The sequence below is a fragment of the Python bivittatus genome, unplaced genomic scaffold (genome assembly GCF_059951505.1).
Source record: "Python bivittatus isolate LINGU-HERP-01145 unplaced genomic scaffold, Pbiv_v1 ctg000480_np1212, whole genome shotgun sequence".
Lineage (NCBI taxonomy): Eukaryota > Metazoa > Chordata > Lepidosauria > Squamata > Pythonidae > Python > Python bivittatus.
In genome coordinates, this window is record NW_028277075.1 from 42,693,151 (window position 1) to 42,713,872 (window position 20,722).

At 40.6% G+C, this 20,722-nt stretch overlaps 1 protein-coding gene across 1 annotated transcript; it reads left to right on the forward strand.

Moving 5' to 3' along the window:
* Nucleotides 1-3,183: 3,183 nt before the first annotated feature.
* Nucleotides 3,184-19,760, forward strand: FGF3 (fibroblast growth factor 3). Its single transcript, XM_007425533.2, has 3 exons — nucleotides 3,184-3,460; nucleotides 9,282-9,385; nucleotides 19,428-19,760. The coding sequence occupies exons 1-3, from the start codon at nucleotides 3,184-3,186 to the stop codon at nucleotides 19,758-19,760; spliced, it is 714 nt and encodes a 237-aa protein (XP_007425595.2).
* Nucleotides 19,761-20,722: the final 962 nt, after the last annotated feature.

The following is a 20,722-nucleotide window of genomic DNA, read 5'->3' on the forward strand; positions in this document are numbered from 1 at the left end:
GGCTGCCTTTCATGGTAGTTGGAGTCCAAAAAATGTGGTTATCATGCTCCCCATCCTTGTTCTAAGTGTTTTTTTTAAAAAAATACTATTTGCTCTCCGTGTCAGGAGAGCAAGAACCACTTCAAATGACACATTTGAAATAAATTAATAGATCGTCGATTCAGAGGCTCAGCCTGCGTATAGCCGCCGCAGCCTCCTGCTCCTCCTCCGCTCCATTAAGTAACAGACTCAAAAGTATCCTTTGATTAATACTTTGGTGCTATAACAAGAAGAGCCATAGCACATAATCAAAAATATTTCCAGAAAGGATCACTCGACCACATCTGAGGTCCCACCCTCAGTTCGAATGTGACCACATCAAAGTGCTCTGTTGATGTTGTTTTAAGTTCGCCAGACAACTTACCACGTGCAAGAGTGCAACTATAAGCGTGGTTTTTTTTTTGTTTTTTTTTTGAGGGGGTGTACAGAAATAAGCCGGCCTAATAGGGGCAAGAGCGTCTGAAAACTGCGGGCTGTTCCGACGGGTGACTAAGGACGTCGGGACAGCAAACTCCACACTCTTTCCTTGAAGCCAAAATAGTTGCTTTGGCGGAAGGGGATCAGGAACGAGAGTGAGCAAGGAGGTACACGCGTTGCTTGTAAGGCTGCCCAGCTAAGATGCTGAAGGCAGGAAAAGATTGAGGGGCGATGATGTTGGTCGGGAAACTGTAACGACAGTGCGCTTGAGAGACGCGCCGTCGGAGTCCCATCTCATTATAGTAAAGAGCTTTTCCCACCCACCCTCCACGGCAGCTTTCGCCAATTCGGTGCCGTCGAAATCCCTTGGATTACAACTCTCATCATCCTGAGTCACGCTGCACTAAGGCTGTCGGTTCATTTGGGAACCAAGGCTGGCATAAAAGTGGATATGGGGTGGTGGGGGGAAAGAAACCTTTGCGAGGTGAAAATGGTCTGCTGCCCATTTCTCACTGGGGTCCGTGCGATCGAGTTCCCACACCACACTGACGGGATTCATATATTTAAAGACGGGAGGGGCAAGGGGGAGGAGCGGGGAAGGAGGGGTGTTTAGACAGTGCCTTTTGAACGCACTTTCCCAACCTTTCAAAAACATCATGATAGTCCCCCTTCCAGCTCTAGTAACCAGATACTACTGCTATCCGTTTTACATCCCAGTTTCTCTGAGGAAGGAAGAAAGAAGATATTTGTTGGTGTTTCTCTGTATGTGTTGTGCTTGACCGAGCCAGTCTTTGAATCGATGGGAAAAACGTATTTTTAATGTTTTTAATTTTGGTAGGATTACATACCAATTCATACATACATATAATTATTTCCATAATAACAATAATTGAAAAGCAATTTGCCCAAATACATATCAAATTGGCCACTCCCATAAGATCAAGATTTTCAGTGAAAGAAAATTATTTATATCTATACTGAAATATATGTGAAATTGTGTATGTATTTCTGGAACTTCTACATTTTTAAATTCTGCATTTGGATGATTTTCACTTCACCTAGGAAACAAGGTTTTTAAGGCTTTTTTCCCTCTAGAACATGCACCCTCTTTACATGTCCATAGCATTTTAATGTATTGAATGTCCTGAATTTTAATTTAGGTATGCATTTATTTTAAGACATAAGTAGTGGAGAAAACTAAATTGGCTGGGGAAGCCCATATTTACGGTCTCAAGTGTTTATAATGAACATCTACTCCAAAGTAAGCACTGTATTTGATAGTCTTTCTAGATAAATGCTATAGGATTGGAGACGCCCACATTTTCGAATACGTTGCTCCAAATTACTAATTAGGGATTATTTGGAGAAACTTGATTAATAATCTGTTACTATTGTTCAAGATTCAGCAAATTAATGGCTTAAAACCATAATTTTCTTTGTAGATTTGTACGAGGGATTTAAATACTAACAACCAAACCTTAAAGATGGTTCTTTAACAGTGAGCTAGGTAGAAGGCTGAGCGGTTAAATCGAATCAATAGCCATCTAATTACAGCTGTGTAATTTTTATAAACGTATGCATAAAAAAATCCTAGCAAAATGGTGAGAAGTGGCTAAAATTGTACAGCTTGAAGTATTTTCTTTCTGCATTCAAGATAAAAGGAAACGGTTTTAATCACTCAAAGCGATCTGTCTGTGAAATCTTCAAATGTGGGTGTTCAATTGTTTTGTTTTTCTACCCGCCTCCCGAGCTGGCAGACAAAACCTCTTTTCTTATGCTTTCTTTTCGTTTCAAAAGTGTATTTTTAAAAGCTCCTTGTACATCACTCATCCACATCACTCATCCGACACACAGGGCGAGCAGGGAACAGAGCAGGTCACGTCCGGCCCCAGCCCAGAAGATTTCCTTGAAGGTACCCAATATCGGTCTTGGTTCTGGAGGCGGTGTTTGTTTCGTTTGTCTCTAGGAACTGTCCAAGGAAGAGGAAACAAATCAACCCTGTGTTGCTGCGGTGTGGGCGGCTGAACGGGAGTGAGCGGGCGATGCGGTTATCTGTAATGAGCCATCACCTGGCCCATGTGGGTGTGCGTTGCGCGCGAACCAGATGGGGTGCAAACAAGTCCGGATCGCGGTTGCCTGAGACGGAGGGGTTTTCTTCCTCTCAACTCGGTTGCAGAGCAATCATTTGCTGCGGAGCGCCTTTTCTCTTTACGCACGGTCAAAATTTCTCCGTTTCACTTGGTGAATTTAGGTGCCCTCGCTTGCCCGCCCCAACTTTCCTCTCCCTCCCTCGCTGGTCCTTCCCGTCCTCCCTCTCCCTCCCTCCCCCCCCCCCCCATTCATGAGTTCTGGAGACTTCGGGACTGGTACCCTGGACACAACTTCTCCACCTAATTCCAAGAGTTGGGACTTCCTCGGCGCCTTTCAATTCATTCAGATCTAAAACAGATCTGGGTCTTTGGGAGGCGGGGGAGAGGAGGAGGAGGAAGGGGGGGGACGAAATCGGCGCTGATTGAAACAAACAAACAAACAGCCTCCCCCGTTTGTCCCCCGCGCGCGCAGCGAAAGCCGCAGCGACCATAGGCGACTAGCCCAGTCGCCCCGACCGGATCCGGCGCGCCTGTGCGACTTCGGCGGACTGCCTCCGCTCCAGCTCAGACCTCTTGAATGGGTCCGGCGGGGCTGTCCTCCGCTCCAAGCTGAGCGCCGCCTCGGCCATCATGCACAATGGTGACAACCTGGCTCGTCCTGCTAAGTCTCTTGCAGGCGCCGGGCTTCCTCGGGCTGGCGGCTGCCGAGCTGCCTCCTCCGGCCCCTGCCTGTGCCCGAGAAGGGCAGGCGTGCGACCCGCGCTGGCGCAGAGATGCCGGCGGGCGCGGCGGCGTTTATGAGCATCTCGGCGGAGCGCCCCGGCGCAGGAAGCTCTACTGCGCCACTAAGTATCACCTTCAGATCCATGCCAACGGCAAAATCAACGGCACCTTGGAGAAGAATAGCGTCTTCAGTGAGTACCTCTGGATGGCTTCTCTCCCGCCCTGCCCGCCTTCCCTGCAGCTGGTCGCTAGGCTAGTCCCTTGCTCCCCGCTCTAAGCGTTGAATCGAAGACCCCGGGCTTCATTGGCCCTGATTTCCGAGGAAATAGGCCACGGACTCTTTCTGCCCGGTCCCGATGCCAGGGCTAAAATGCCTTTATTTATTTCAACAAAAAAAGCGACACAGATCTTTGTCGTCTTTCCGTCCAGTGCGCTCAAGGCGCTTTGCAACCTTCATTGGCTTGCAAGTTTGCAGCAGCCGTTGGATTAGCTTTAGATGAAAGGCTGTTCAGGCGCCGAGTAACGCAAAACGGATCAGGTTGAGAGGTGATGAGAGATGCCAGCCAAGGCAACTATCTAGCCTAAAGCCAGATTGAAGCCATAATAAACATTCAGAGCCTGGCTAATCCTTATCAGAGGCAATCTCTGAGCAAGATCTTGGCTGGATGATTTAAAGAGACCCAGTGCCTTTGCAGCCCAGGAAGTTTTATAGGGTCTGGGAGAGGAAAATTTCTAGGATTTCAATTCCACTGGGGAGAAACAATTGGGAAAGAAATCCTTGGAATGAAGGAACAAATATCAAAGCCTATTTTCTGGAAATAGATTCCCATCAGGCAATTTACAACAATTCAGATGGTAGTCTTCTTGATAACCAGTGAAGGCAAAAGGTCAGGAGAATCTATGTGTCAAGATGGTCAGGTCTCCAGATTGGCTTTGCCATGCAGTCAGGAACCTCCTAAGCATGACTGACAGCACTTAAGAGACGCTTGTCCTAACAGCAGAGAAGGCTGTTGTTTCATTCTCACCATATTAACATTGCTTCCCACTTCTGGAGATGCTAAAAAGGCTTGTAAGTTAGAGAGCTGGCTGTTTGTGGACTGGTACGATATAGATTCTCCTTTTACAGCACCAATAAAGCAGACCAAGGCAATTAGGAGCATAAAACACGCCAGAGTCTTGAAATAATACATTTTTTGGAAGTTAGACTTAGAGTTAATACTGTTTACCCCAAAATTTTCATCTACTGTAGAGCACCTTTGGAAAGAGTTGGTTTCATTCACAATTATGTCTGAGATTGTGGGTCTTAGTAGCTTTTGAGTTATCTTCCTCTATTTCTACTTCTACTACTATAGTGAATACTTTGTGGGTGCAAACTTAGAACATAAGGTGAAATAGTCTTTGTGGAATGTATGTACGAAAGAAAGAGAGGACATGAGTCTTTCACTGAATCACAACTTTAACTGGTCTGGTAACGTCTAACATGTTGGACTTAAATTCCTATCATTCCCAATCAGCATGGAAACTGTGATGTAACATATCTGGAGGGCATCAGGTTGGAGATGGCTTGACTGTTGTATCTGGGTTAAATGAAGCTGAGATCTTTTTCTCTCTTGCTTTTGGATGATGTGAATGGAGGAATAGGAGTGATTTTGAAACCAGCTTAAGTTACCCACACTATTAAGTTATCCACACTTAAGTTACCCAGGCTATTTCTCCAGATGCTTGGCTAGAATGCCAAGAGCACAAAGAAAAAAGATTTTCAGGTCTTCTTGAAACAGAATATTTTTCCATCTGCCTCTCCCGAGAAGAGGCAAGAAGAGTCTGCTGGGCTTCCTCCTTGTGGTAAGCCTTTCCTTTTTGTCCCTGCTCCTAGAAATCTTTGCACTGTGCCTCAGCACCTCTGTTTTGCATGCTATCTTCTCCATCCCTCTAAGATTGCAGCTGTGCAGTTTAGAGCCTCAGTGAAAGAAGCTACACTCTGGAATTTGCAAAAGACCAGGATAAGTGAGTGGCTGCCACTTGGTTTCTGTCACAGAAGGTGTGATTTCCCATGGCTCTTTAAGACTTTAGATCCCCTCTTCCCTTTATGACACCAAGCTGGATATGTGGGGGTGGAGAGTCAGAGTAACCATCCAGAAAGATGTGTAAATAACACATCAAGATAACTTTCACACTTCAGTCTGTTCATCTCATCCTGGTTGTTTGGTTTTCTGCTCCCTCCTTTCCTCCAATTAATCTTGTTTTGTTTGTGTTGGCAACGTTTGGGTATTTAGGGTAGAGGAAATTATGCACTGTTTAAGGAAATAGCACTTACCAGAGACAGACCCGTTATAGAAAATACTCTTCTCCTTTGCATGCCAGCAATGGCATTAAGAACTTGGACTGAATGCACACATCATTCATCTCCTGATGCTTTGGCACCCAAGAATACCAGGCATATATGTATGACAGGCACCAAGGAAGAACTTTATCACACACTTTCATTTCAAGCAGAGCTCTTTAGGTAGATGTTCACCCATCTGTGCAATATCATTGAGATTATGATCTAGCCAAAGTTAAAAAAAAATGGCTACTAATTAAAACCAGTCAGAATAAAAAGTGTTTAATGCTGCTTAACTGTTCCAAATGATGAAATATCACATACATCCAGCTTTTAGGTGCATTATATGAAGATTTCACTTAGGCTAAACAAAGATGCTATGAGAGGTAAAAATAATACAGCTTTCTATGGCTGACCTTGTAGCAAGCATCCTTGTATCCCTCTGGGACAGATCTAAATAGAAATGACATACAATGAATGAAAGCATTCTTCCCAAACATTCAGTAGACCAAATCTCATGTGCATATAGGATTCTCTATTATATTACAACTCTGTGTTGATAATGTAAGCTGCATTACAGAAAAGGGTCAGATTGTGCCTGAAAGGGAATGTTTAAGTCTTAAGTCAGCCTTTAAGATGTAGAATAGCTAAATCTTCATCTGGACACTTCCACTTGATCTGTAAGAAAAAGGTTCTCATTTGCTAAATGTTTTCAGTTATAGAGATGGAGGAGAAAGAGAGATTAGGAGCTATCTCTGGATCTTCTGTGGCCTTATGGATGAATTCACAAATGTAAGCATCAGTGACTGCAATCTTAAGTGGCAGCTTACCTATCTGAAAAGACCCTGATGGCTCAAACATCAGCTCTATTAACACTGTAAACATAATAAGTTTAATTGTTGACAGTCTACATATATGGCTTAAAATCCTTGTGACTGACTGGGCTGGCGGGACCATGCTGGCAGTCAGTTTCTACCGTGAATATCCACCTTTTCTACAGTTATTTATATGAAAGCAATCCAGGTATAGATAGGAAAGCAGATTTGCTGTCCCATTGCATATATATTTGTATGTGTGTGTGCATGTATGCATACCCACATAACACTTTCAGTATTGTAGAGCTTCCCTAATTCCATTTGCAACATCTGTACATGTAAATACCATGTAAATACTTACCTAAGGGAAGGTGATCTTGATTTTAATTCATCTACCCCCATTAAGTTGTTCTCAATGAATCTAAGATGACTCTCCCATTAAAAAGGTAAATTCTTAGAGACAAAACCTAATCTTCATTTAGTGAAAGATTTTCACTTACAGGGCTAAATAAATAGGCATTGTATGTCCATATCTAAGATGTTGATGTCTGAAACAGGTGAGAGTCACATGATGGGGCTGGTAATCCCCCTGTCTATGTATTAACTGCTTCCAAATGTTTAATATGGGAAATGGCCAAAATCCTATGCTGTGCCTCTGTAGCAGGAAGCAAAATGAAGTTCAGAGCACAATAGTTTGGTTTTCAGTGGGCCATAATTCGATTTATATCAACTCATTTCTTGATATAACTTTGTATGAACATAGGTGTCCACAGTGATGTCTGAGTTTGAAGCCCAGATAAGGCCTTTCTGTCTCTGATACTGCCCTACTGCCATGGCTTCTGCCAACAGAGTTATACCAGTAGCAGGGATATGACTTATATTAAGTCCTAGATAATCCCAACCAGTATAAATTGAGGAGGATAATGTTTTGAGTGTTGTATACACTTATGTATTGTTGACAAGTCATTTTTAAAGTACTAGCACAAAACAGCTCCATTATATATTTTGTGTGATTATAAGCTCTGTGAGAAGGTTGTCTCTTGTTTAAACAAAGTTCAAAGCTTCAGAATAAGAAATGTTGAGTACATGAGATGGTATTATAGAATTATTGAAATAGCTGGTGGCATAATCTGAAATATAAATAGTAAATCTCTTCATACATTATTTCTGTGCTATTATTTCCCACCTATTTTATTTTCTTGGATGTTTGTTTTTTCCACACAAAATTTAAGATTCCCTCCCCAAGAATTGCCTATAAATATAATACATGAATGTGAACAGGTGTGTAAAAACATATGTCTCCTCATGTACATTTTTTGAAGTGGCATGATTTTTTTATTTCATTTTTTTATTACCTTAGACTCTGTGTGTGTGTGTGTGTGTGTGTGTGTGTGAGTGTGATATTATTATCAACCTGAATCAATACACTGCAGGATGTAGGCCTTTTCATGGAAAGTTATGGATCATAATCTCTTGTGGTGGTCCAGTGTAGGTTGGTAGATAGATATTTTTCAACTTCCCAGTCTAAGGCTGAGAGAGAGAGAGCATCAACCTCCCGTCCCTAAGGGAGGACTAGAACCTGGATCTTCCCACTCCTAGTCCAGAACCTTAATAGCTACATCACACTGGTTCTTCTGTGTTTGAGTGTATATGTATCTGTGTAGATATATGTGTGTGTATGCATGTGTACACACATACATGCACACACGCATATGCACTAGTTAGAGAGCAAGGACTACAGCTCTGAAAATGCTGTATGAGTTCCAGACTTCTTGTCATTAGTATAATGTTTAAAAGAGTCCTTTGATAAATAGTATATAGAATTTTGCCTCTCTGGGACCATCTTTCTTGGCTGTAGGACATTTTCTTTCCTGCATTTAAAAAGTTCCTTTCTCTGAATTGGAGTTAGACAGTCACTTTGTCCTTTTCCCAAAGATGCACTGACTTCTAACTGACCGACCCCTTCATTGTCCAAGCTCTTAGACGTGGCAGCCTCTTGTCTTCCTCCATTTTGTCCTCCAGAGACCTCAACAAGGGTATTGTCCCAAAATGGGCAGCTTTGTGGTTTGTTTCAATAAGTCAAGCACTCTTGGATCCCTAAGAAAGGCATTAAAGGGGATTTAAAGTTTTTATAGACATATAGGATTAGGTGAACCTCTAGTTCAATGTCAGATCCTTTCTTTTTTGAAACAGTTCAGTCTCAATCAGTAGTTTTATTAGTAAGGGGTTGTTTCTAACAATTCCCATCTTATCTTCTTGAGTGTTGCCATTTTCAATCATCCGGAGTTGATTATGAATGTAGGAGTAAATGCTGGTATGTTGTGTGGTAGTGTTACTAAGCGTAATGATTTCCAGATGGAAGTAACATTTAGATAGTTTAATATTACTAGTGTGAGAGTCAAGAAAAAAATTGGGTTCAAATTCCTGCTCAGTTCACGTTTCAGTCAATAGTAAATTGTTCTAATTTTTTTCTTTTATTAAAATGGAAGGATGTTTCAACTCTATTGGGGAGATGGTTGGAATAAAAGGGATATAAAGTACTTTGCATAAAGAAGTGCCAATTCTGAAGCTATTGATTAGGATTAAAAATGTTGGTCTGATGATGCTCAGAAAGCTAGGCTACCATATCATTTGAATGCTGAGGAATGTTTCACAGAAATAAACAAAAGCTTAGAACTTGTTCAAATATGAAGCAAAAATAGTCCAATGAAATCAAATGGGCTAGTTTCTGAAAGAACACGTGAGGTTAAATATTTCCTTCTAATTTCTTTAACATGTAGTACAGTATTTGAATTTTCTTAAATTTGAAAAATAACAAAACTAATAAAATATGAAATGTATGTGAATCATCTAAATCAGTCTTACATTTTCCTTTAGGTATTCTGGAAATAACTGCAGTGGACATTGGGATTGTTGCTATCAAAGGCTGTTTTTCCGGCAGATACCTGGCCATGAACAAAAGAGGCCGACTTTATGCTTCAGTAAGTACTATTTAGAACAGAGGCATCTTAACTATGGCAAGCAAGCTGAAGCGTCCTCCACTGGAGTGCCAGTCATTTTCAATGGGGATTTAAACTCCATTGTAGTCAAAAGGGCAGAAATACTAGGTGCCTATGGAGGAACATTTGTAGAGAACAAAAATATGTGCTTTGGTTTTATTTGGGGGATTAAGCAGCCAATACTCAGAGACCTCTAGCTGAAACATGATTGCAAGCATGAGGCACGTTCATTCTCTTTTCATGTCTGCAGCAGTTTAACAATTCAAATAATCCTACTTGTGCATTAAAAACAAAACAAAACATTTATGTTTGGGGCACTTTGATTTAGGGATTGTAATAACTGATTCAGGTGAAGTAATTCAGGTGAAGTAAAAGTAAGATTCAGTAAGGAAATCTAGAATTGATGGTGTGACGAGGAAGCTTTTCAAAAAGGAGAGGGAAACTCTGCATGGGAGTCCCATTTGCAGAAGGTAATTAAAGGGTTTTAAGAACATGTAAAATTGGGATCTAATGCCAGAGATGCAGATCCAAAGTTGCTTACAGACTGAAGGAATGTGTAAATTAAATCATTTCCCCACCTCTATGCAAATGCATTTTTATTCTTTCAACTGGCATTGTGATGCAGTTCTTCATGCACTGTATACGGTGTTTTGTGCTATACTTCATTCTGCAAATCCCTCGATTTCAAAGATTTTAAAGAGATTGCTCTGAAGGTATATTAGAATAGACTGTTAATGTACTCTTTACTATTCCATAACAGGATTAATATATTATATTAACTGAATTAATTATAACTAATAATATATTAGTATATTATTTAACTGAGCCTTCACGCAAGCAGAACAGGTACATTTTCTGTCATAAACCTTCTGCAATTTGTGCCTTGGGGTATTTTCAACCCTTTCCCCTCTCTTAAAAAAAGAAAAGAAATATAGGAACATAGGCATCAGTTAAGGTGATGGAGATAATATATTATTTATTTATTTACTATGTAGACGTATATTCTACTTTTCCTATGCTTAGCATAGCACTAGAATATTTCTATCACTTCACTTGAGACTGGCATCAGGTAGTTTTGCTTTCCAGATGAGATGTTCAAATTGATAGATTAGCTAGCTAAAGCCATCATTGATGAATTACTGGAGGTCAAATCAAAATAGTTAAATAATTAGTCTATTTAAATACTGTTATGCCAATACCCACATAATCTTAACAGAAAATAGCTCTAGAAGCAGATTGCAAATAAGCAACAGGAGTGCTCTGAATAGTCAGTAAAGGATAAAAGAATCCATTCATTTTTTAAAAAAGTAGAAATTAATAAACTAGTAAACACTGAGACATGAAAGATTTTATTAATAAGTTACAGTTTAAGCATTAAAAGCTGTAGAAAATAAGGAATATGTCCGTGATGGAGATATGCAGGAACCATTGCCTAGACAAAATGGGCTAAAGCATTTTTTAAGCTCAGAACAGTGGGATAACATTTGGAAGCGACTCAGGCAGATGCCTCCCTAATTCACTAAGAAGGAGAAGGAGGTACAGCACAATCAAACTTTTTGTTATTACAGGTAGTCCTCACTTACTGACAGCCTTGTTTAGTGACTGTTCAAAGTTATGATGGTTGAAAAAATCAGCTTTGTGACCAATCTTCGCATTTATGGCTGTTGCAGCGTCTCATGGTCACTTGATCATTATTTCGGACCTTCACAACCAGTGTGCACTTACAACTGTCACAGTGTCCTGTAATCACATGATTGCCATTTGCAAGCTTCACAGCTGACTTCCAACAAGCAGAATTAATGGAAAATGTATATGTGAAATTGCAAGTCATGGTCACATGATGTCTTGCTTAACGACTGTGGTGATTCGCTTAATGATGGAAGCAGAAGTGACATTGTAAATCTGGTGCAGTCACATGACTTTTTGTTTAGCGACCACAGTGTTTAGTGATGGAGTTGCCAGTCCCAGTTGTGGTCAGTAAGCGAGGACTACCTGTATAGTCAATCTCAATCAAAGTAGTTTTAGCCTTCCTGTGGAGTTGATTTCCTGGTCTGGTCTACCTACTAGGGCTGACAAAATTTCTGGTCAACAAATATCTTGACATGACACCTAAATGATGCTCACTGAGCACTGGTATTGGGGCAAGGGGGAGCAGGTGTCAATTCCTGTCATTCTGGATAATTTACAGTTTCCCAGTTTTCATGATAAAAGAACTAGACTTCATTAAGCTACTAAGGAAAAGGGTTCTACTCATTATACAATAATACTAAGCAAAATTTCCCCTCCAAAAGTTACATTGTAATATTAATTTTAACAAAGAAAATTTCTGCGTAAGCAGCATGACTGTGTGAACTGCTGTGTGTGAACTCTTCCACACAACTCCAAACATTAAACAAAGTTGTGTACAGGTTTATATGTGCAGGTCTTTACAATACAGGCAACTGGCCTGTGCATGTGACTTTTGGGAGCTCAGGTAAGCTCAGTGCTGCTTGTCTATCAGTATAACCCTTCCTGAATAGTGGAACAGGACTCTATTTCTAGGTCTTCTGGAACTATTGCAGAAATAAAGCCTACTGCAATGTACAGAGTGCAAGGCCTATCTATAAATGTCTGCTGCTGGGTTTCTAGATTCTAGGCCTTTTCCTCCTGAGATTGGGAAGCACCTGCTTATTGTTTATATAATAGTTCTGTCTCAACTGGGAACTGCTGGTTTTACCATCTTAACTCCTTATATCACCTCCTTCCTGATTTTATCCTTTGATTCCCTCCTTTGCATTTCAAGCTATCGTATGATTCTGGAGCCAATCTCTTTCTGATTCTGGCTCGGTAGAGAGTATTGTATCCTTCTTATTTCCATTTCTTTTCTGAAGCTTTTCTGGTGCCTTCCTTCTCCTGACTGAAGATATTAGGAAGGGGAGATCTCGATCTCTTCCTCAGCTGAAATGGATGAGGTCTCCCTTCCTGGCCTCTCAACCCTTCCTTCTCCTGGAAAGTGTTTAATTTTCTTCTCCTTCATTCAGGAACTCCTCCCATTTGTGAACTCTCCCTCTCATCTCTAAGTGGGGCAGTTTTTGCCTTTCTCCCTCATTAGTTGTAACAAATGTCTCCCTTCCTGTCCCCAAATAGTTCCTCCTTCCCTTTAGAATCAGAAATATTGGCAGTATTGATTGGCTAATCAGGAAACTTGAGTGTATAAAAATGAAACTGTCAAAGGAGATGTGGTTTGCATTTGCATAGCCTTTCCAATTAATAAAATATTCCAGTCTGTTCTTCCTGTGCTAAAAGCCCAAAACTATGTTCCACCTTGAATTCTTCATCCTCCCTACTGAATTAGCGGGGTGGTAGGGCAAAGATGTATAAGGAGCAATACAGTGTTCCAGTACCAGGAGGGAATGGTGAAAATCATTATTTATTTTCAGCACAACTGGAAGCTGCAGACAAAAGACCATGGGACTGATTTGTGAAATTATAGGGAATAGTCTACCAAACCTGGCATTCCACTACAAACCTGGCATTCCATTACTTAGAGGGTTGTGTGGAGGGAAGAAATCTATGAGAAAACCATGGAGGGAGATTCCTTGTGATGATGATCAGCAGAATGTTTCTGGAGGCCTTTCCTTGATCTAACTGGTGCTTGAGGTGCTGAATGGAGTTCCTGGAGAAAATGGGAGGCCTATGGAAAGGGGAGGGCCAATAAATGTTTGGTAACTAGTGTGGGTGATAGCTGTATCACATGTATGGCTGTATAGGTGGCCTAAATCAGCAACATTTGAGTGGAGACATGAACTGAGTTATTACAAGCAGATTCAGCCACAGGTAAAAGTCCAGCTAGTTGTCTCATTAGTGATTTTAAACAACACCCACAAAGGCTGGTGTGGGTCTTCCGGGCTGTGTGGCTGTGTTCTGGAAGTTTTGTGTCCTAACGTTTCGCCAGCACCTGTGACCGGCATCTTCAGAGTGCAGGAGCACACACAGGAGCAGTTCTCTCTGTGCCCAGGGTGATGTGACCTTTTTGTGGGTATTTATAGAGATCTGTGGGGGGGGGAAGGGGGGGATTGGGTGTGTGTGGGGGGGGTTGGGTTACTGAGTGGCTGCTTGTTTTGGTATCAGAATCTGTGTGTATCTTCCTGGGGATTAGGCAGGGTTTTTTCTTCTATTTCCCCCCTCCCCCCCAGATCTCTATAAATACCCACAAAAGGGTCACATCACCCTGGGCACAGAGAGAACTGCTCCTGTCTGTGCTCCTGCACTCTGAAGATGCCGGTCACAGGTGCTGGCGAAACATTAGGAAACAAAACTTCCAGAACACGGCCACACAGCCCGGAAGACCCACACCAGCCATCGTATGCCAGCCGTGAAAGCCTTCGACAATACAACACCCACAAAGTTATTGCTCTAATGTGGTATTTATTTTCTTTGTTTTACCATCTGACTGTGGAGGATAGTCAGAGGAGTTTTACTTCCAATAGTTGAAATAAAGCTTTCCAGAAATGTACTGTGGATTGTAAGCCTTTGTCAGCAGTGAGATTATTCTCATGGTTTTAGAAAATTTGAAGATATCTAAAGGATGGAGCATGGTCGTGGCATGGAATAAAATGAGCTATTTAGAGAAGTGATCATCTACCACCAAAATAGCATCCAGCCCATGGTAGGTTAGTTATAAAGTCCATGGAAACTACTTTTCAAGGTCCTAGAAAAGAGGGAAGGAGAAGCAGCAGTCCAGAACATATAGTTATTCTAGCACAATTTCCCCTATTTCCAAGAAAAAATGGAGGGGGAGAGGACAGGGTTTCTGATGAAGGTCATCTATCTGAGCCTGCACATGCGGTCTTATTCTTATTGCGTATGGATCTGACAAGTCAGGGAAGGAATCTCCATTCTTACCCCAAGAGTTTTGGAAGGCTAACCAAATCTATGATGAATATTGGCAAAGAACCAAGCAGAATGGATTCTACCTTAGCTGGATCCATCTTAATTCCTTTCAAAGAAATAGTAGCTCACATAGTCCAATAAAGACTGATCAAAGAAACACTTATCTAGCTTAGTATAGGGACTCAAATCAGCAAGATATTGAAGAACTGCTTGAACATGATCAACATGGAGAGAGGGATCCTCCAAGTAAATCAACAAACACTCCAGATACATAGATAGAAACATGTCCAAAAAATCATGAAAAAAATGATTGATAAATTGCATGAAGAGCAATAGGGTAGTGACCAATTAAAAAAAAATACTAAACTTCCAATAATAAGAATCCAAAGCAGTTAAATATTCTTTCATGCAAATTGCATTCGGAGTTCCCCAAGATCCAGTTTGGTAATAATGCCTTTTGCAGCCATTCCAAGAGTTCAGAAATGAGGGGAAGAAAGTAGTAATCCGTAATGGTTACAGAGTTTGAAAGCTTGTAATCATGGATTACAAGTAGGGAGCTAGCATTCTTAACAAGAAAAGAGCGTTGGTGGGGGAGAAGGAGGGGTGAATAAAGCCCTTCTGTAAATTCTCATCAATATTTCTTTTAGATAGACCAACTCTGATTTAACATTGGGATGTTATAGAAAACTGAGCTCCAGGAAGATAGTTGACAGTGCAATCACAAAACTGACCTGGCACAGTGTTTATGCTTTCTCTTTTCCACACTCATCAGCATCTGGATATTTGGCAGGCAAGAAAGGAAGGAGATTCTAATGTGGGATGGTGAGTGATGGGGGTTGAAGTCCTGCAGGCTGTGAGTCTTGTATGTTGATGAATCAAAGCTGATGTTTTCCTGGTTCCAATGAATATGTAGATTTTGAGTATGAAACCATTCAATTCCAAAGCGTCTTGGAAAATGTAACAGGGATGTTAAATAAAGTTGAAAGGTCTCCTGATGATTCCTAAAGGTGAATTGTAGAGATACTCCTGTGAGAGTAAGAGTAAGCAGAACTTGCTGTCAAACATCTTTTTGATACATGCATGTGCCTACACTAATATGTATGACATATACAGATGCAGATGCACACATATAAAGTCTTCCTGCTAGTATGAAAAAAGCAGCTCCCTCTTCACTTAAACAGAGGAGACTATGCTTGCTCTCTCCATAATCTCTTTGGTAGATTGGAAAGGCTACTTGGATCTAGAGATGGGTTCCCTAGAGGCGAAGTGATTGCCACTGAAAACTGTTTTCCTATAGCTATTGCATCTAGATTTCAGGGGCAGGGCAGGGGCAAAGATGGTGGTGAGGTTAACATTTATATAATTTTGGCTACATCAATTTTTTTTCTTTGTGCAGAGAAACCTTACTCTTTCAACTAAGTTCATTTGGAAGAGAGGTTTACAGCTTTTCCCATCTAGTAATACCATACTAGATAACTGTTCCTACTGCTATGAATAGTTGGAACAGTCAATCAAAACACTGAGCTCTATGAGGAGGGGAACTTAGATCCTCCCCAGTGTTAGCTGCATTAAAATTATTGGTAGTAGCTGTACTGGGTAGGGAGAATTGGAAAGAGAGTTGGGAGCATTAGCACCACGTAGGAGAAAAGACCTCAAGAAGTGTAAGTGAAGAGGGCAACCATGTCTAACCCCAGTCCAGTAAAGATCCATGACAACTGAACTACACGAAGCTCTCCATTCCAGATCAGTCTTATTCCATTCAGTGGAAGGTCTAAACTATGTCCAGCACAATGTGTGGCAGTAGAAATTAATATGTTGTAGTGGTTAAAGTACTGGACTGGCACCGAGAGACCCAGTTTCTAGTCAGCCCCCAGCCATGAAAACTCACTTTGTGACTTTGCTGTTTCCCAGTCCAATCTACCTTGCAGGGATAATGGGAAAAGGCAGCACTTGAACTCCTGAAGGAAAGGTAGGATATAATTCTAAAAAGCAAGTAAGTAAAGAAATAAATTGCTTATGATGTATCATGGCAACCATTAATTTAACAGAGAGGCCTTGGCATAGGCATTGAAGGTCCTAAAACAATACATTTTGGGGAGACTACAACATCACTTTGAGGCCTACGTAGCTCAGTGAAGAAACTATTGGATGGGGTACATCGACACATTCTTATTTAGTCTGAAATATCCAGTGTAGAAACACATGCTCAGATCTCAGAGAAGGCTAGTCTCTTGCTCAGAATCCTCATAGATCCCCCCCCCCCGATATCACATCACATCACATCACATCACATATAATAAAATAAATAATAAATGACTGCATGTGAAATTATTTCATCCACTTTTCTAAACATCTGTGTTAGTGTTCTGCTTATGTAATACACTTTCAAGCAATGAGATTTGCAGCCCTGATTTTACAGGCCAATTTACTCCATCTGCTGGGCTAATTGAGAATTCCCTACAGCTTTTTTTTTTTAAAATCATATAATTCCAGATTAGGAGCAATTATATTTAGCAATGTGGAGAATCTAGAACTGCAAAATCCAGGAATGAAATATGTGAGGAATGCAAAGTTAATGAAGGAATGCATCTATGAGAAACTGGCATAAAAAGAGCACCATAGATATCTCCCACTGAAGTCAGTAGATTTTATGTACTTAACTGTATACCTCTACCATCCTTGGTTTGATGGAATGAAAGCAAGGCTAAAATTTGTTAGTTTGTTTACAATACCCAGTATTAGAACTTTATTTTACTTTTGTTACATAATGCAATCTTTTACTTCATTTCTGAAATGAAGGCTGGGAATTAGGATGCATGGAACTTCCAACACATGTACAAGATGCCAGTTTAAAGAAAAGAGAACTACGCTTTCAGTAGTATAGGAAAAAAAAAATATTGCCAGAACATGTAACCAGGGATCATCCAAACATTTTTTTTTTAATTACCTCATTTAGGAAATGCACAAGGGCTCCCACCAATTTTCCTTTGCCAATAAAACCATCTGTTTTAACAGAGGGTAGTAGTAGGACATGTAGTTAATTTCTGAAAATATATCCTGCCATGCTTTTATGGCTTATTCTTCATCAACAACCTGTGGTGCTTCAAACTGACAGATACCCTGTAGAACCTGAAATTTTCCCCTTCCATCATAATTCCCTTTTGTCACAAGCCATTGTTTGTTCTCAGAATATTAAGGATTATGTGAGAAAGAAGGGGAAGCAACCAGCTATCCAGTTGAGTCGTATTTTTCACAGCTGTAGATTGCCCTAAGAGAAGAAGATGATCTGGACCCTTTTCTATCACGTTTCAGGCCTGGTCATGGGACAAAGATTGCCCTAAGAGAAGAAGATGATCTGGACCCTTTTCTATCATGTTTCAGGTCTGGTCATGGGACAAAGATAGCATTAGTTGCTCTAAGGGATGACCATTGGTGAGAGATGAATGGGAGTTGTGCACCACTCCTGGTCTTATCAGCCCTCTCAGCAGCCTTCAATACCATTGATCACCATATCCTTCTGGACCACCTGCAAGGATTGGGTGTTGGGGGCACTATTTTGCAGACGTTCTACCCCTTAGTAATGGTTTGGTTGGTGCTGATGGTAGAGACTGAGCCAGTGGCTACTCACTTGTCTCATGGCTTAGTTCTTTCTTCAGTACTGTTCAACAACTGTCTGAAGCCACTGGGAGAGATCACCAATCAGTTTGGGGTATGGTATCATCAGTATCCTACCCTGGGTGAGGCTGAATATGCTGATGATATCTTGCCCAGTGCCTGGGTCTGGATGGGACAAAACAGGCTAAATTTGAACCAAACTTGATTGAGTTGCTGTCTGTGCATTGTGGCTCTCCATCAGCACCTAGTGTTGTCTCTAGATGAGGAAGCACTGCTCCTGAAGGAACAAGTCCATGACTTAGGGTCCCTTCTGGATTGATGGCTACTGCTGATTAGGCAGGTGGAGGCTATGGCCAGGGGCCTTGACCAACTGTGCTTGGTACACCAGTTGCACTGCAACGTGAAGTGAGAGCTATACTTCACTGAACTGCAACACTGAAGAGAGAGCTACAGTAATTCATGTCCTGATCACCATCTGTTTAGACTCCTGCAATGTGCTATACTTGGGGCTGCCTCAGAAGACCATTGGGAAGCAACAGTTGGTTCAAATGCATTGGCCCACCTATTAGGTGGCACACATCACGAGGAATGAATACACCTGTGTTTGGGTCCTCCAGAGGCTCCCAATACCTTTCCAGGTACAGTTCAAAGTGCTGCTTTTGATCTATAAAGTCCTATATGGCTTGGCATCAAGATAACTCCAAGACCACATTCTCCAATTGTAATGGACTGGCTGACTCAATTGTCCTGGGAGAACCTATTGGTGGTCCCCCACTTCTGTGAAGTAAGCTATGGGGAGGGGGGCGCTGAAGCATGAAGAGTGCTCCTTTTCAGTGGCAGAGCCTGTTTTCTGGAACAGCCTTCCAGTTGAGATTAGATTGGTCCCTTGGTTGGTTGTTTTGGAAAATGTTGAAAACAGAGGTCTTCCAAAGAGATTTTGTGGACTTAGCAGTCTGAGCTTCTGTCTGTGCTGGTTTGATTTTGGTTATGAGATTGTTATTTACAGATGTTTATATTTATTCTGGAAATTATGTTATGTATACTTGTCAGAGTTCTAGTAGATTATGGTGGATTACAAGTCAAATAAATAAGTAAATACCATGCAGGTTGCAGGAGTAAGAGGAATGTGTTCTGCCAAAGTGGTCTTCTCTGGTAGTAGCAGATAGACACTCCTACTTTTCATTCTATGTCTAACAGTGCTCATATAAAGCTGGAGGAAGTATGATCAATCACAGGATAGACCATAATAAACTTTTTTGCTTTCATCCTCTCATAATCACTGTTAATATTATATAGAGAAGAGTGGTTTGCAGGAAGGTAAAGACTAGTATTCTTTGCTTTGTTTGATATGTAAGAACAGGAGATGTCACTGGACATATATACACATCAGAACTCCTTTATAAATAGAATTTTTGATGCATGGAAGCTCCTTTTATGTTGGGCCTAGTTGAAAGTTTTCATAATGAGCTTTGTACCTTGCAGTTGCTAGTGTTGCTTTTTATTTTTGGAAGTGATGGTTTTTGTTCTTATTTTTCAGGAAACCTACAATGCAGAATGTGAGTTTGTGGAAAGGATCCATGAGTTGGGCTACAACACCTATGCATCCCGCTTGTATCGGACTGTACCTAATGGTACTAGCAGCAAACGCAAAACTAGTGCAGAGAGACTCTGGTATGTCTCAATCAATGGGAAAGGACGACCCAGGAGGAGCTTCAAAACACGTAGGACCCAGAAATCATCTCTCTTTTTGCCTAGGGTGCTGGACAACAAAGACCATGATATGGTCCAACTATTCCATACTAATGCTAAGTACAGAGAAAGCCTATTGATGCCACTAAGTAAGAACCAGAGAAGAAGGAGAGGACATTAGTAAACATTCTGCAGGTGGGGAAAATATGATGGAAACTGAAGACAGAAAAGCTACTGTTCAATGAATATCATTGGCTAAACTATGTGGACTCAGTAACAAATGATTCTGTGTATATGTATATATACACATCCAAATATACTTGCTAATAGATGGTTTAGAACTGTATCCCATTGCTAAGAATATATAATAAATTAAAGCATGCTTGCATGTATGTTATAATGATGAAACAATGACTTTGAGTATTCTTTGTCAGTTTCTTAAAACTTTTTTATGCCCTGGGAGCATTTCAGCCTAATCCATAATAGGGCTGTCACTTTACTGTAATTAGCTTGTAATTACTTATGTTGATGCAAAAGTTGCATGTGAGAAAATAGTCATTTTAGAAAAAAAAAACCTTTGATTTGTATGTTACGTGTCTCCATCATGGCAGGCTGTCTAGTGAGATGTTTGCCCTTTGTATTTTTTTTTCATTTATTAAAAATAATATTTTAAAGTATGTTGCGCAGTCAGTTTGGGAATGTTTTTTACAGAAGCAATTTTAAGAAAATTAATATATCTTAATAATTAAAGGTTGCAGCCCTGGATTTGACATGAAAACATTATATGTTCTTTTCTTTCCCAATTATAAACAATTAGAGGAAGACTTGCTTTATTATGTAAACTCTTATTTTTTTTTTCCCTTTCCCTTTTCTTCATTTTACTGAACAGTAAGGTATCAAATACCATATATTACTCTTTATATTAACATGAGATGTTAAGTAGAGGAACATTTTGATATTGTAAGAGACAGTTACTAAGATTTTGAGTGTTTTTTTTAAAAAGGACATTTTGCTTGACCAAAATTTGAACATATATTTTCCTTACTTCATGGGCTTATTAAGAAAGTATAGAAAACATTGTTTAAAATATTGCTTCAGGAGAACAAGTAAACAAAATAATTAAACACATTGTGTTGAATCCAG